This window comes from Halichondria panicea, chromosome 8 (genome assembly GCF_963675165.1).
Source record: "Halichondria panicea chromosome 8, odHalPani1.1, whole genome shotgun sequence".
Lineage (NCBI taxonomy): Eukaryota > Metazoa > Porifera > Demospongiae > Suberitida > Halichondriidae > Halichondria > Halichondria panicea.
Window position 1 is genome coordinate 2235685 of NC_087384.1, and position 13437 is coordinate 2249121.

Here is a 13437-nt window from a genome sequence, read left to right on the forward strand (position 1 = left end):
AACTAATGTATAGAACAAATTCCTCAGATTCTGGGGAACTTGTGCATTTGCACTATCACTTTGACAATAGATACCAAGCCCAGTTGTCGACATAGCGTTAAATTAGAGAGACTTAGGCTAATTTATTCATTACCCAAGATTGTGTAGATTATGTAGTGTTGTTAATGAGGTTCATCATTGCATGTGACGTCATGCGTCAATGTGTTTGGCTAGCTAGCTGCTGAAACTATTATACAATATCTTTAGCAACAAAAGCAGCTGGCTTAAAAACAAGGTTTTTTGCTGTTTAGGCCCTCAATAGATAGAGTATGTAAAACACAGAGGCCAAAAACCAAACCGTAGACCTACATATCTATACAAAAAACAAACAACGCAAGTGTGGATTGGTCTGAATGTTTTGGTTCTAAAAGGTGCGCCACTATATCATATAATTTTTGGCTCTGAAATCAATTACTGTAACTGACCTTGTTCTGAGTGTTGACTGTAGCCTTGGCTGCTAAGAGGACCCTCACCACCTCATCATGTCCATTGCTACTGGCTACGTGGAGAGCAGTCCGGTTGCCCTGTATTAGAGTGAATATATACATTATTATATACAAGGAGCTTGCACGGTTTGAGCAAATACACTTCACGTACTAGTTAATGCACCGTTGCAAGTATACCGGAAGTAATAATTAGTGGGCATTCGGAAATTCCAGGCTCTTAAATGAATAGGACTATTCTTAGTGTAGTATAAATTATAGGTAGTTTATGCAGATATTTCCTCCCGGAGGGACATTTAGGCTAATAACATAGAACACAACGAATATTCTTGCTGATCCATAAGAGACAATATCATCACAGATTTTATGTATAATACGCACGTAATTATCTTTCAAAAACCATATGCAGTTGCACAATTATAATAATTCACCTACATGTACATAGAAAAGTGAATGATAGGTAAGGATCACTATTCTTATGAGAATGCAATACTAACAGTGGTATGAGCAATAAAACCTCACCTCCTCTTGGATATCAACTCGAGCCATAGCTACAATTAACACTTCAACTACCCTCAAGTGACCATTCTGAGCAGCAACATGCAGCGCAGTAGCTCCAGTCTGTACAGATTCAAGTAAGGAGTGATGAGAAGGTAAACACACACATCAGCTCACAGACCACGTTTTAGGTTAATACGCGTCACGACACACAACCAGGACATGACAAAGGAAACTCTATGACTAGCTAATCTCTGAGATGTGTACAGCTAGATACACTCACCTCTGCTTGCATATCAACATTGGCTCCAGCATCGATTAGAAGTTCCACACACTTCAGGTGACCATCGAAACTGGCTGACCAGAGAGGGAACTGACCCAACTGTACATGTAGTACATGATCAGTAGTATGTTATACCATAGATATAGATACTTATACCACACTTACGTCACCACTAATTGATCTCATTGGTCAACAGCTGTAGGATATATAGAATATTAGCATACAGCCCCAGGCATGCACAGTTTTTCAAGTTGTTTTTTAGTTTTTTCATTTGTTCAAGAAAGTAAGCAAAGAGAAAAGAGCCATGCTTGACAGTACTAAGACTCAAAGCGACGGCAGAAACAAGGAAGGTGCTCTCCAACAAGATGGCTAAGCTTCCATGGGTCCATGGGCGCGGTTTAGATACATTTTATCCAAGGAGAGCTTGCAACTCCAGTAGGGGACGTCGAATGGTCAAAGCTTGGACCAAGGAAGCTCTTGAGCATCTGTAGGAGTCAACATGTTGCTCAACTAGCTCTTTGACGGCTGCAAAATCCGGCATAGTCTTGTTCTTTTTTGCAGTCTGCATCGCGATTGAATTGTTGCTAGGGGGAGGTCCTTTTATAGTGCTACGGTCACGTGGTATAAGTCAGATATGCCACACCTACTCGGAGGATATGCACCCTATATATCCTCCGCTACCGTGGTTACATACCCCTCGGCTCCGCCTCGGAGTAACCACGGTAGCGGAGGATATATGGGTGCATATCCTCCTCTTAGGTGTGGTATATCCTATACATATAGAACAATATGAGGGATTAGAAACAAAAATGTTTACGTGAAACACTCCGCGTTATAGGCTGTCTAAAACTACAAAGGATTATATTTATAGTCAGCATGCTCATTACCCATCTTGACTGCCATACAATGTGCTGTACATAGAATTGATTATTATGCTTCGGTGCGCATGCACAAGCGAGGTATACGGTAGTGTGTTTGTGTGTCTGTGTGTCTGTAGGCTGCTCAAGGATCAATGAAGTGCAAGTAAGAGTTTCTATAGGCTTCTAGTCATGGATTTTAATTCGTGGATTTGCAAAATAATGCTTCATTCTCAAGTTATGCCTAGTTTTGCTTGCCTTTTCAGAAGAGCACGTAGCCAAACTTGTTTACCGACTCTACTTAGTAGTTAGCTCTGCACGTAGCTGCAAGAGTGAGAAGAGAGCTGCAAGGCTCTGCTGATGGCAGCCATTAATTTTAGACTTGAATCTTGCCATTGATCGATTTTAACAACAATCGTGGTCCAATCATTACCCACTCTTTTAGTTTGCATGCAGCAAATTGAAAAAAATACTGTTCATCATGTGCATTAGTAGCTTTATGTTAATTATGTAGCTTAGGCATCTCTACCGAGGCATCATGCAGCACCTGCGGTGCTTTCATAAAAGAAAAGAGAATCTAGCTCTAAAAGGTCGACTAAGCAACTCAGCCACTATCACTAAACAAACTAAAGTGCAAACCCTCGTCTGGAGACGTGACATTATTATAAAGAAACCAAAAGAGTTATATAATGCAGTGCATGTATAGTGATGAATATCATGTATGACTTATTAAACTGTCTAGCACAGCAACTTAGGAGCTAATTTTAAAACCAGACTGGAGGCACGCGCACTGTGGACTAGCCTGGAGTCTCATGCAGAGAGGCTCCTGGAGTAGGATCCCAGAGTCAGCTAACAGAGACAAACCAGACACAATTCTAGCTTTCTATTGTATCGATCCTTTTCCACAAACAATCAGGCTTATGTTTCGAATAATAGCCGTGTTTAGTAGTACGCAAAAAGCTTCTTAGATTTAGCTCACCTTTTTTCTTTGCAAAATCTGCCAAATTTTAAGCCTTAGAAGAGAGGGAATGTGCAACTCAACACGTAGCTAGCAGAATTCAAATGTGGGCGGTTGAGTATGTGAATTTGATTGAATTGCTAAAAATAGAAATTTGTATTTTTAGCACTTAATGCACGCTCTTCTTTTATATACTAGACACTAGTACGCCCTTATAGCTAGGGCCTCTCTCGAATCAGTAAAATGAAACATTTCGTAGCCGCAGACTTTGATCAAGCATATATACATGGTAATTAAAGGTCCCAGTCTTTAGACTCGCAAGCCAGCACACGAAAATGAGACAGGAAACTCCGTCAAACCCCGTGTAGAGACTCGTGTAACATTTGCCACAATGTTTGTGACAACTCAAGTGGCTAGACCGCATGCGGTTACCACAAGATTGATAGTGACTACAAGATTGATAGTGACGTTGAATGCATGAATGCACGTGATGCTCACCACCATAGCCGGCATTAGCATGCAAGTTGTCGACTAGACTACCTTAGTATAGTACGTACTGAGAGCACTAGGAGACTTTTTGTGTAGCTGTTTTTAGTGTACATACTGTCTATAGCCATGACGTTAAGAAAGCCACAGCCACTTAGAATCTTATCTGATGATATGCTGTCCCACACAAGATTTTACACCGAGTTTGCTCAGTCTACTATTTGCCGTGTAACAGACAGCTCGCGAGTCTATCCTATGTCATTCAGAGCATCATGTGATACCACACATGCATCAGCCTCAAATCCAGGCCGATTAAAATACGGCCTGGTATCTATTGCATGTGTAATTAATCATAGGCGTGGTCCATACACGCCCACGTACTATCTACTATGTATATGAAGCTTTATAGCCTAGCTAGCTAGCTGTGGTCGTTGTCAAGAAGGCTTGCACACTAGTCTGAAAGCAGAAGAGGCTCTCATCTATCTCTATGATGGTTGGATGGTCGTGAACTTGGTTTCTGTACAAATGAGAGCTTCTTCTGGCTTCAGACTAGTGTGCAAGCCTTCTCGACAACACCATAGAGGGCCACAGCTAGCTAGCAAGTCTTCTCGACAACGCAATAGAGAGCATAAGCCACAGCTTCACAGGAGACAAGCATTTGTTAAAATTAATACGGAAAGAAACTAGTAAACAAACTAGTTTACGGTAAAATTTACAAAGGTTTACTAAAGTATAACGAATCACCCAGATTCTGGGTAACCACTCATGCAATAGAGACCAGGCCGTATTTTAATCGGCCTGGTCTCGAGGCTACACATGCATTGAACCTCACCTCGTTGGCCTGGTTTGGATCCGCCCCTCCTTCTAGTGCCAACTGAACCACACCCACATCACCCGTATCGCAAGCTTCCATTAATAATGACTGGAAAGATATTAAGATATCGTTTAATACTGTACAAAAACTGGCCAACTGAATGGAATCAGGAATACATTGACATGTAATACAAGTCACTCACCATCTCAGGATTTAGATCTAACTTTCAGAGTGACTTATAATTATACTGCATCCTCGACCTCAGTCGAGTCACGATCACTCACTGGTACGTACCTAGTCTCTCTCTAGCTCTACAGCTACAGATCTCAGTCATGAAAATCACCCCATTTGGTCTGGGGGCGTATCATCTCAGGTGATGCTATATACCTCCATTTGGCATGCGCAAGAGCTTTTTATGGTGATCGAGCATGCACCTACATAGCCTCGATCCCAAGCCGCTCTTCCTCGATTAGGGTTAGGGTTAGGATTAGGCCTTGAAGGAGGCTAGCACCTACATAGCCTTGTTTCCAGGCCGATTAAACGAGCATGTTGGCTTTAATTACCGGATTAGCAACTTCCGGAACTCGGAGCGAGTTTTGAGTATAAAAAGAGCTGCCGTGGGCGCGACCTTTGACCCCAAAATTTCCATTCAAGCCTTAGTAACGAGCTCTTTTTTTCTCTTGCGCAAAAGCGCTCAGAACCCATTCGCTACACACTGTGAACACTCAAAAATATACACAAAGGGAAAGGAAATACATTCTTGGTAGTTTTTCTTTTTTACCAGAAGCAGAAACAAAAAAACAAAAAAATAAATGATTATCATAATGGCTGACAAAATACTTTATGAATAGATACAGCAAAAGGCTATGCACAATAAAGGAATCTTTTCAGCTCCAGGTCAGCTACAGTCCAGGGAACGTTGTGGAAGAGTTAGGAAGCTTGCTTTCTTGCATAATAGACGGCATTGAAAATATGCCATTGTGGAAATTCATCGAAAGTTCGATTCTGAAAAAGAATTTATATGAATATCAGTACATCTATATCAAACAAATTCTTTACTACCATTTTAATAGGGCAAGTGGAGTGCATGCCACCAGACAGTGAGGCTCTCCTCTCCCCAGCAAAGAGCTAGGGATATAATAGGATAATTGCTAGATACACTGAGAAGTAATACTTACATTTTCTACATAGGTTGATGGTGTACCCAGGGAGACTGTCAACAAGCAAAGGCAGTCGCAGTCCTTCAAAGCGTCTTCAACGCGACCTGAGAAAAAAATGAATGTTACTGAAAGGGTGATGATGCCTCGGTGTAGGCAATGAAGCTACATGCAGTACCATTATTAATGACTGTACATATAATTTACATTTTAGATGGATTCATCGGCCCTGGCGGATAATGCTTAATTCTTTTTATTTTACTTTATTCTCTCGTTGTTCCCCTATTTTGCTACACACAAGTTGTACTAGCTTTCAAAGTAAGCAAACATAATTATAAGCATTATTTTGCAAACCCAACTAATTGCAATTCAAGAAAATTAATAATTATGATTAGCAGCCTACAATAATTATACAGAAACTCTTCATTATCATCGAGCAGCTGTAACAGTCGATCTACACACACACAGACACACTACCGTATATCTTGCGCATGCCCAACTGAGGCATAATGACTGTATATATGAACGAACAAACTGCAAATAGATATTATACAAAGGTCCTTCCCTACAGACTTTCAACTCTCCTGTTCGTACTACTTTATCCGTAAAATGAAATGCAAATGTTAAAAAGCGAAAAAGCGTTCGCAGGTTGATGAAGTCACATTACTTTATACTAGACTACTAACTTTACTATAGACCTATGGACTACTTACTTGAGTTATTTATGTCCACATCAGCATCAGTTTGTCAGATCCTCATGCTGGGCCAATGAATGTCTGGCAGCAAGACAACGCTTAGCACTGTCAATTAAACCTACAAAGACTTGCTTGGTATCTTCAGTCTCGAACTTTAGCTCCTGTGGAACCCCCAGTAGGAGGTTGAGAACAGACTTCTTCATGCTTCTTGAAATAAACTTTTGACAGCCATTTTTGTTGTGTCTACTATCTCGTGAGAGAGCGGAAGAAGGAGTATCAAAAGAAGAATGTAAAAATGTAAAGAATGTGCATTATAACTGTCAAGGGCGTCTTTTTGCAAGACTCAAGAATATTCATTGTTGCCATTTTGTCATTTTTTGGTTGCTTCCGGTCGGAGCTGCCCACGGCACGCCCTTTTATAGTCAGCATGCTCGTTTAAATTAAACAGCCTTGAATCGAGGCTAGCACCTATGTACCGTATATCTTCTAATTTATCGGACAGCAAAAAATTATTATTTTGGAAATTGTCCGGGTATAAATTGGAACAGATTTTTATACAGCATGCAAAGCAGCAAAGCTAGTGTGACGGGAATAATTAGAACAAGCAAGCAGCTGCATGCGAGCTAGCTAAGTTTAATAGAACAGTGTGCAACTGAATAGTTGCACTAGCTACAGGGGAGGATCCAGGATTTAAGGAAGGGGGGTTCTTATACAGTACTTCTTGTCCGCGCAAAGCGCCAAAATTTTTGTGACCACGCCCCTTTTAAAGTACCACGCCCACTAATTAACCCTCATGTTCTCCCTCATGATTTATAAGCACAGGAGAGATGGTTGTGACTGGAGGAGAGATAGTAGTGGTCCCCAGTGGAAAGACAGACGGTGGTGGCTGGTGAAGAGGAGACTTGGCTATACACTTGTAGAACTTGACCATCAATAATATTAATGATTATAGCAATTATACATGTAAGTATGCAGTATCATTCAATATGCAGTGTCATGCACTCTCCCTTACCTGAAACTTTCCTCTTCTTACACCAGGAGTCAAGGATTCATGGCTAGATATAATAATATTATCGCTTGACCACGGTGCAAATCAATGTGGCTGCAGTAGCCAGCCCCACCCTCTTATTATGTAGAGAGAACCAGCCCCACCCTTTTATTATGCAAAGAGAACCAGCCCCACCCTTTTATTAAGCAGAGAGGACGTACTTTGTACGACTTTGTCACGACAGTACAGTAGTTAGCTAGCTTAGACTCGCCAGCCAGCCCTTGAGAAATGGACTGGTCAAACTCCGTGTAGAGACTCGTGTAACGTTTGCCACGATATTTGTGGCAACTAACCGCATGCGGTTACCGCAAGATCAATGATAGTGACGTTTCACTAGAAACTCTACGTATCACATGCAGTATACTGACGTCACGAAAACCGCAGCCCGGAGTTTGACCAGTCTATATACTGTTCGCCAACAGTGCAGTGACGGCATGCGAGTCTAAGCTAGCTAGCTAATAGATACTAGCTGGAAGGGTAGTTCGTACGAACCCAACGAACTACCTCTGGATCCGCCCCTGAGCTATCTAAAACTAGCTCTCAAAGCTATCTAACTGCAGCACAATTTACAAATTAGTAGTCTACGTTTAGGAGCATAAAATTAAGGCCACTCCAAGTGATACTCTGGTTTCTGGTCCACCGCCCGCATCAGATTTTATTCTTGGATTTCTATCTCATTATTGGATTTCTATCCCATTATTTCTACTACGCATGCGCACAATGGTCCATGTGGTACAAAATAGTGTGATAATGATATTCATTTGCAAAATAATGAAATTCATAAGGTGAAATTGATAATGACATAATGAGAAAAGCCGCCCGCCCGCATGCAATTAGAAAAACTTCAGGACCAGAAACCAGAGTGTCACTTGGAGTGGCCTAATGACAATATCTTCGATCGGGACAGAACTGCGTGCAAAAATATTAGACTCATGGTAGGGTCGTTTTTAAACTGTGGCTATTATTTTTAATTTGTCTTATGAATGTTGAATGGAAAGTTAATTTGGGAGTCAGATAGAGATGAGCGTTAATTTTAAGGCCACTGTTAGTTGCATATACTTGTTTCAGATCAATTACCTCCCTCCTCAGTTTTGCTCACCTGCTTATTTAATTGCTGATGTCAGCCATTATTTGAGGTCAAAGTCATTTTTTTTCCCATGTGCAAGTTGCATTGTGCACCAAAAAGCCAGTGCGTAAAAAAAATTAAAATATTTTTATGTTTAGACTCCGTCCTTTTGTGTATTTTCGTCAGTTAAAAAAACAGGATATGACGTCATCAAATAATGGGATAATGAGTAATGAAGACCTCCCTCCCTCATCTGGGTTGAGCTAGTATTCTCATCTGAAACAAGTATGCAACTAACAGTGGCCTAATGACTCAAATTAATACCCGTTTATAACATCGTATCTAAGTAACCTAGCTAGTGGGTTATTTTGAGGCACATTCACGGACTGCCCAAACTAGCTAGTCGCGGATTTTAGAGGTTCAATTGGCCACAGCAGAGATCGAGGTCTTTCAACCTATTTTCGAGATTCAAGGTCAATCCTCGAAAACCTTATATAGATAGTGCATCGAGCATGCATGAATGATTCATTGCCTCAATTTAGGACAAACCTGCAAAAGTTCATTACATTCGAGGTATATATATAAGATCCGTCATCGTTTTTAAGCCGCGGCTATTATCTAGCTGCCACATCGCTATTCCGGCGCTGTAAGGGTGACCGAGTCTACTGTTCTCATTTAATTTACATAGCAGTGCAGAAAGTAATATATAGCGCACAAGAATAATACCCCCCCCCTGCATGTACATGCAATCATTCTGGTATATTTATAGCTATTAATAATTATGGGATATCGAAACATTTCAACAATTTACACAAAACACAACATACACAACCACACATAGTGATAAAGCTGATCTAAGGGTTCTGTTCTGGCATCTCTACAGTCCATGGACCAGAGTGCTGTATTATGTGCACCTCCTCACAGCTCCTATATATGCATGGAGGCAATAAAGAGTGAGTTATTGGGTAGTACAACCGCAACCTATCAATGACAGGTGGGTGCAGGGCATACATCTGTTAGGCTATAGACACACTGAGTGTGAGTGGTAGACTATGGGCATAGGGCACAAAGTTTGCAATGTAACATTCAAATACCACACATGATGTACACAATAATATTATTATCTCGAGCTCACCTTCGAGGATCGAGGGCAGACATAACTTGTGCAGCAATCGCCTCTTTCTTCATCTGTCTAACATCTCCAGAAGGGCCCTGAATGTCGCTTGTGAAGGCTTCTTTCTTTTCCAGATTTCAAACACTTGATCATAGCTATATAGGTGGTTATACTGTCAATTTTCTTCAACCGAACGTCAGTTTGCTCGCCAGGGGTTAATTCCAACGCATCGACATAGAGTTCTACATTATCAAAGCAGGCAGCCAAATATGATACATCTTTTTGTTGGATTTCCCTGTCACCCAGTTGATTTGTGAAATAGTGCATGAGTTGACATTTGCCCACACTGCAAAAACACTTTTGTTATTGTGACACAGTTTGCTACCGGCACAAAATGTTATCTTGACAAAACATTTGTCAATTTCCTGCAATTATTGTTATAACGACAAATCATAGTTTATTTAACTATTAATATAGTTTATCTAACTATTAATATTTGTTATTATAATGGTAGATTGTTATTTGAACACATGTGTTGTCATTTTGTCGAAGTGTTGTTGATCTCACATTTAGTGGAAGTTACCGTTCATTGTCAAATTAACATTAATGTGTGACAATAACAAATTATAAAGTTACAGCTAGAACTCTACTAAAAGATACGTGCAAGTTTGCATCACTGATTTCAACCTACTCAACCTATACTCGATTACCCTAGCTCATAATAAATTGTCTACACTGAAACATCTCAGTTGCCCTGATGCTTATATCTTTGCATGCTCATGTTCAATTGTGTATGTAGCAATTGGAGACTTGTGACTGGGCATGGTAAGTTACAGTGGCAGTGAAGAAGTCAGGAGCCTCCAGAGTCCTTCAGTGCAGTGCAGTGCAGGCAGCCTTCTCTCTAGCCTCCTTCACAAGGCCTGGCCGAAGAGCGGCCTGGGATCGAGGCTACCTTCTCTCTAGCCTCTAACTCTAGCTAGTCTCGAGGCCAGATTCTGATAAGGAGAGTTTAGCCTCGAGACTATAATTATAAGCTGGAACTATAGGTGTGGCATGAGGGGGCGTTCAGGAATAACAGGGCGAGGCCTCAAACATACTTAGCACATGGTGCTTGCAGCTGCACCAGACTGCAGCTGCTCATGCAGCTTTATACCATCACTGACTGCATGCCTGTACCCCTGGCCCTGGCAGTGGGCTACCATGTTCCATGTACACCAGCTAGGATCTAGGAGTCAAGAGTCACCTGCATCTGCAGCTTGAAAGAAAAGACAATTGCAAGTTAGTCAGTGCTCATTGCTAAACTCAACTTATTGCCCAATACTCTCTTTCAGATTTTCTTAAAGAGTAGATAGTACCACCATCTCAAAGAAAAAAGTTAAGTTCCATTGCATGCTGTTGGCGCATGGCATGTACATGATCCCAAAACTCTCTGAATTCACAGTTTACAAATCACTGCTATACCGTATCGGCGTATAACTCCACCATGTACCAGCTTCAAAGAAAAAGGATTTAAGTTATGTTGCTCATTGCTAAATAAATGTGTTTACGTGTTTCTTCCAGCTGCAGATTTTACCGTACCTCGGCCCCACAATGTGTACCAGCTAGGAGTTTACTTAACCACCTTCATCGACTTCAAAGAAACGACTTGCAAGTTATGTCAGATTCCATAAAACTATATAGCTAGCTAGAGGGCAACTGTCCCTGGTTTCGACCTTCATCTGTAGCATACTGATTTACGAGTTTGTGTCTTCATGTGTCAGTTACACTGGTTTCGACTGGTCAACTTCGTCCATGGGGTGATAGCTAGTATACTGATTTACGAGTTTGTGTGTATGTGTCCTCATGTGTCAGTTACACTGGTTTCGACTGGTCAACTTCGTCCATGGGGTGATAGCTAGCATACTGATTTACGAGTTTGTGTGTATGTGTCCTCACGTGTCAGTTACACTGGTTTCGACTGGTCAACTTCGTCCATGGGGTGATAGCTAGCATTGTAATTTACCAGTTTGTGTGTATGTGTCCTCATGCGTCAGTTACACTGGTTTCGACTGGTCAACTTCGTCCATGGGGTGATAGCTAGCATTGTAATTTACGAGTTTGTGTGTATGTGTCCTCATGCATCAGTTACACTGGTTTCGACTGGTCAACTTCGTCCATGGGGTGATAGCTAGCATTGTAATTTACGAGTTTGTGTGTATGTGTCCTCATGCGTCAGTTACACTGGTTTCGACTGGTCAACTTCGTCCATGGGGTGATAGCTAGCATTGTAATTTACGAGTTTGTGTGTATGTGTCCTCATGCGTCAGTTACACTGGTTTCGACTGGTCAACTTCGTCCATGGGGTGATAGCTAGCATACTGATTTACGATTTTGTGTGTATGTGTCCTCACGTGTCAGTTACACTGGTTTCGACTGGTCAACTTCGTCCATGGGGTGATAGCTATAGCATACTGATTTACGAGTTTGTGTGTATATGTGTCCTCACGTGTCAGTTACACTGGTCAACTTCGTCCATGGGGGTGATAGCTTATACTATTTACATTTTGCACTACATATGTGTTGGTAACTATAGTGACTTCAATCTTTTGTTCTGTAGGGGCTTATTGTGACGAAAATGATCTGAGGGATGTAGCGTTCATGAAACCAAACGAAACGCCTGCAGTTCACTGTACTGGAATTTCAAGAAACGCTAAGTGATGAACACTAAAAACAATTTACTGACAGAAGAAATGTATTGTGCTGCATGTCATGTGATCCAGTGATCTTATTCTATCATAAACTCATTGTTCTAATACCGTTTGACCTTCTGCATGTGTGTACGTGCGCGAGAAAACAACTAATTAAATGACAAAGGTATAGTGTTAATTTAACAAAGAAATTCACTTTATAGCAGTGTTAATTCAGCATTCACTTTGCTATTTTGACATAGAAGTACAATAAATTGGTGAAATTCAGATGACATAATACTTTGTTGTTTTGACATCATTTCTTTGCTTGAATGGCAAAACATTGTAGGTTGTTTTACCTTTGTCATTCTAACAAATATTATTCTGTCATTGTGAGATTCATCACCGGGACAAACTTTTGTTTGTTAAATTAACAAAAGTGTTTTTGCAGTGCAGAAACCGTTGATGAGCTGTAGCTATTCACTGGTTGAGCACGCGCAGATCCTACACTATGGAATGAAACTTAAAATAACACACTCATGCATATCCCGCTATAATTATGATACAACAACAAAACAACCAATACACACACTAGTCGTGACGACAAAGAGCGAGTGAAAGAGGCGTGAAACTATACTCTACTTGACAAGAAGGACGAGTCCACTTTATACCTCACATAAATTAAAAATCGTGCGGTCCATTACACGGGACCTAAATATAATTATGAAAGCACTGTGGATGCTGATGCCTCGATGGGGAGGCATAAAATATGAAGCTATATAGATATATCGATTTTACAATTCAAAAAGTGGTAAATGATCGACTACGATTGTTGCTAAAAATATGCCAAAAGTTTAAAGTAATGGCTACAGCATGAAACAGCTCAGTGCAGCTTTTTGCAGCTTTTTTCTCACTCTTGCAGCTACCAATAGCTATAGCGTTTTGGTGCTACTAAGTAGAGTAGCAACACTCCATGGACAAATTTTGCTACGCAACTGTTCTGAAAGGCTACAATGGCATTCCAAGTAAGCCCACATAATTATACAACTCGAGAAAGAAGCATTATTTTGCAAATCCACATAATTATTGTAATCGCGACTAGAAACTCTTACATGCACTCACTGAGCAACTGTAACACTCTACTCACACACACAACACACACTTATAGTCTAAGACTACGTACCATAATTATACCTCGCTGCTGTTATAATGACACTAACTGAATACGATGAATGCTCCAAAACGTATGGCAATAATTATTATTGTGTTATAATTATGATGGATTGGCCGGTAGCTATAAAGAGGGCGTGAGT

General features: G+C 40.8%; 1 protein-coding gene and 1 long non-coding RNA gene across 3 annotated transcripts in view; one reads left to right on the plus strand and one right to left on the minus strand.

Moving 5' to 3' along the window:
- LOC135339652 (serine/threonine-protein phosphatase 6 regulatory ankyrin repeat subunit B-like) overlaps positions 1-13437 on the minus strand; it is a gene marked incomplete in the record, with an annotated part of 1209744 nt that overhangs the window by 1130160 nt on the left and 66147 nt on the right. Inside the window, 2 exon segments of the mRNA XM_064535867.1 lie at positions 465-563; positions 1005-1103. Of these exon segments, the coding sequence (XP_064391937.1) occupies positions 465-563; positions 1005-1103 (198 nt within the window).
- On the plus strand, positions 10583-12241 carry LOC135339276 (uncharacterized). 2 transcript variants are annotated; one of them, XR_010395974.1, is made up of 3 exons: positions 10592-10736; positions 10790-10832; positions 10900-12241. It is a non-coding gene; the product is annotated as an uncharacterized LOC135339276 (long non-coding RNA). The 2 variants fall into 2 exon arrangements; XR_010395973.1 differs by having other exon boundaries at positions 10583-10736; positions 10790-12241.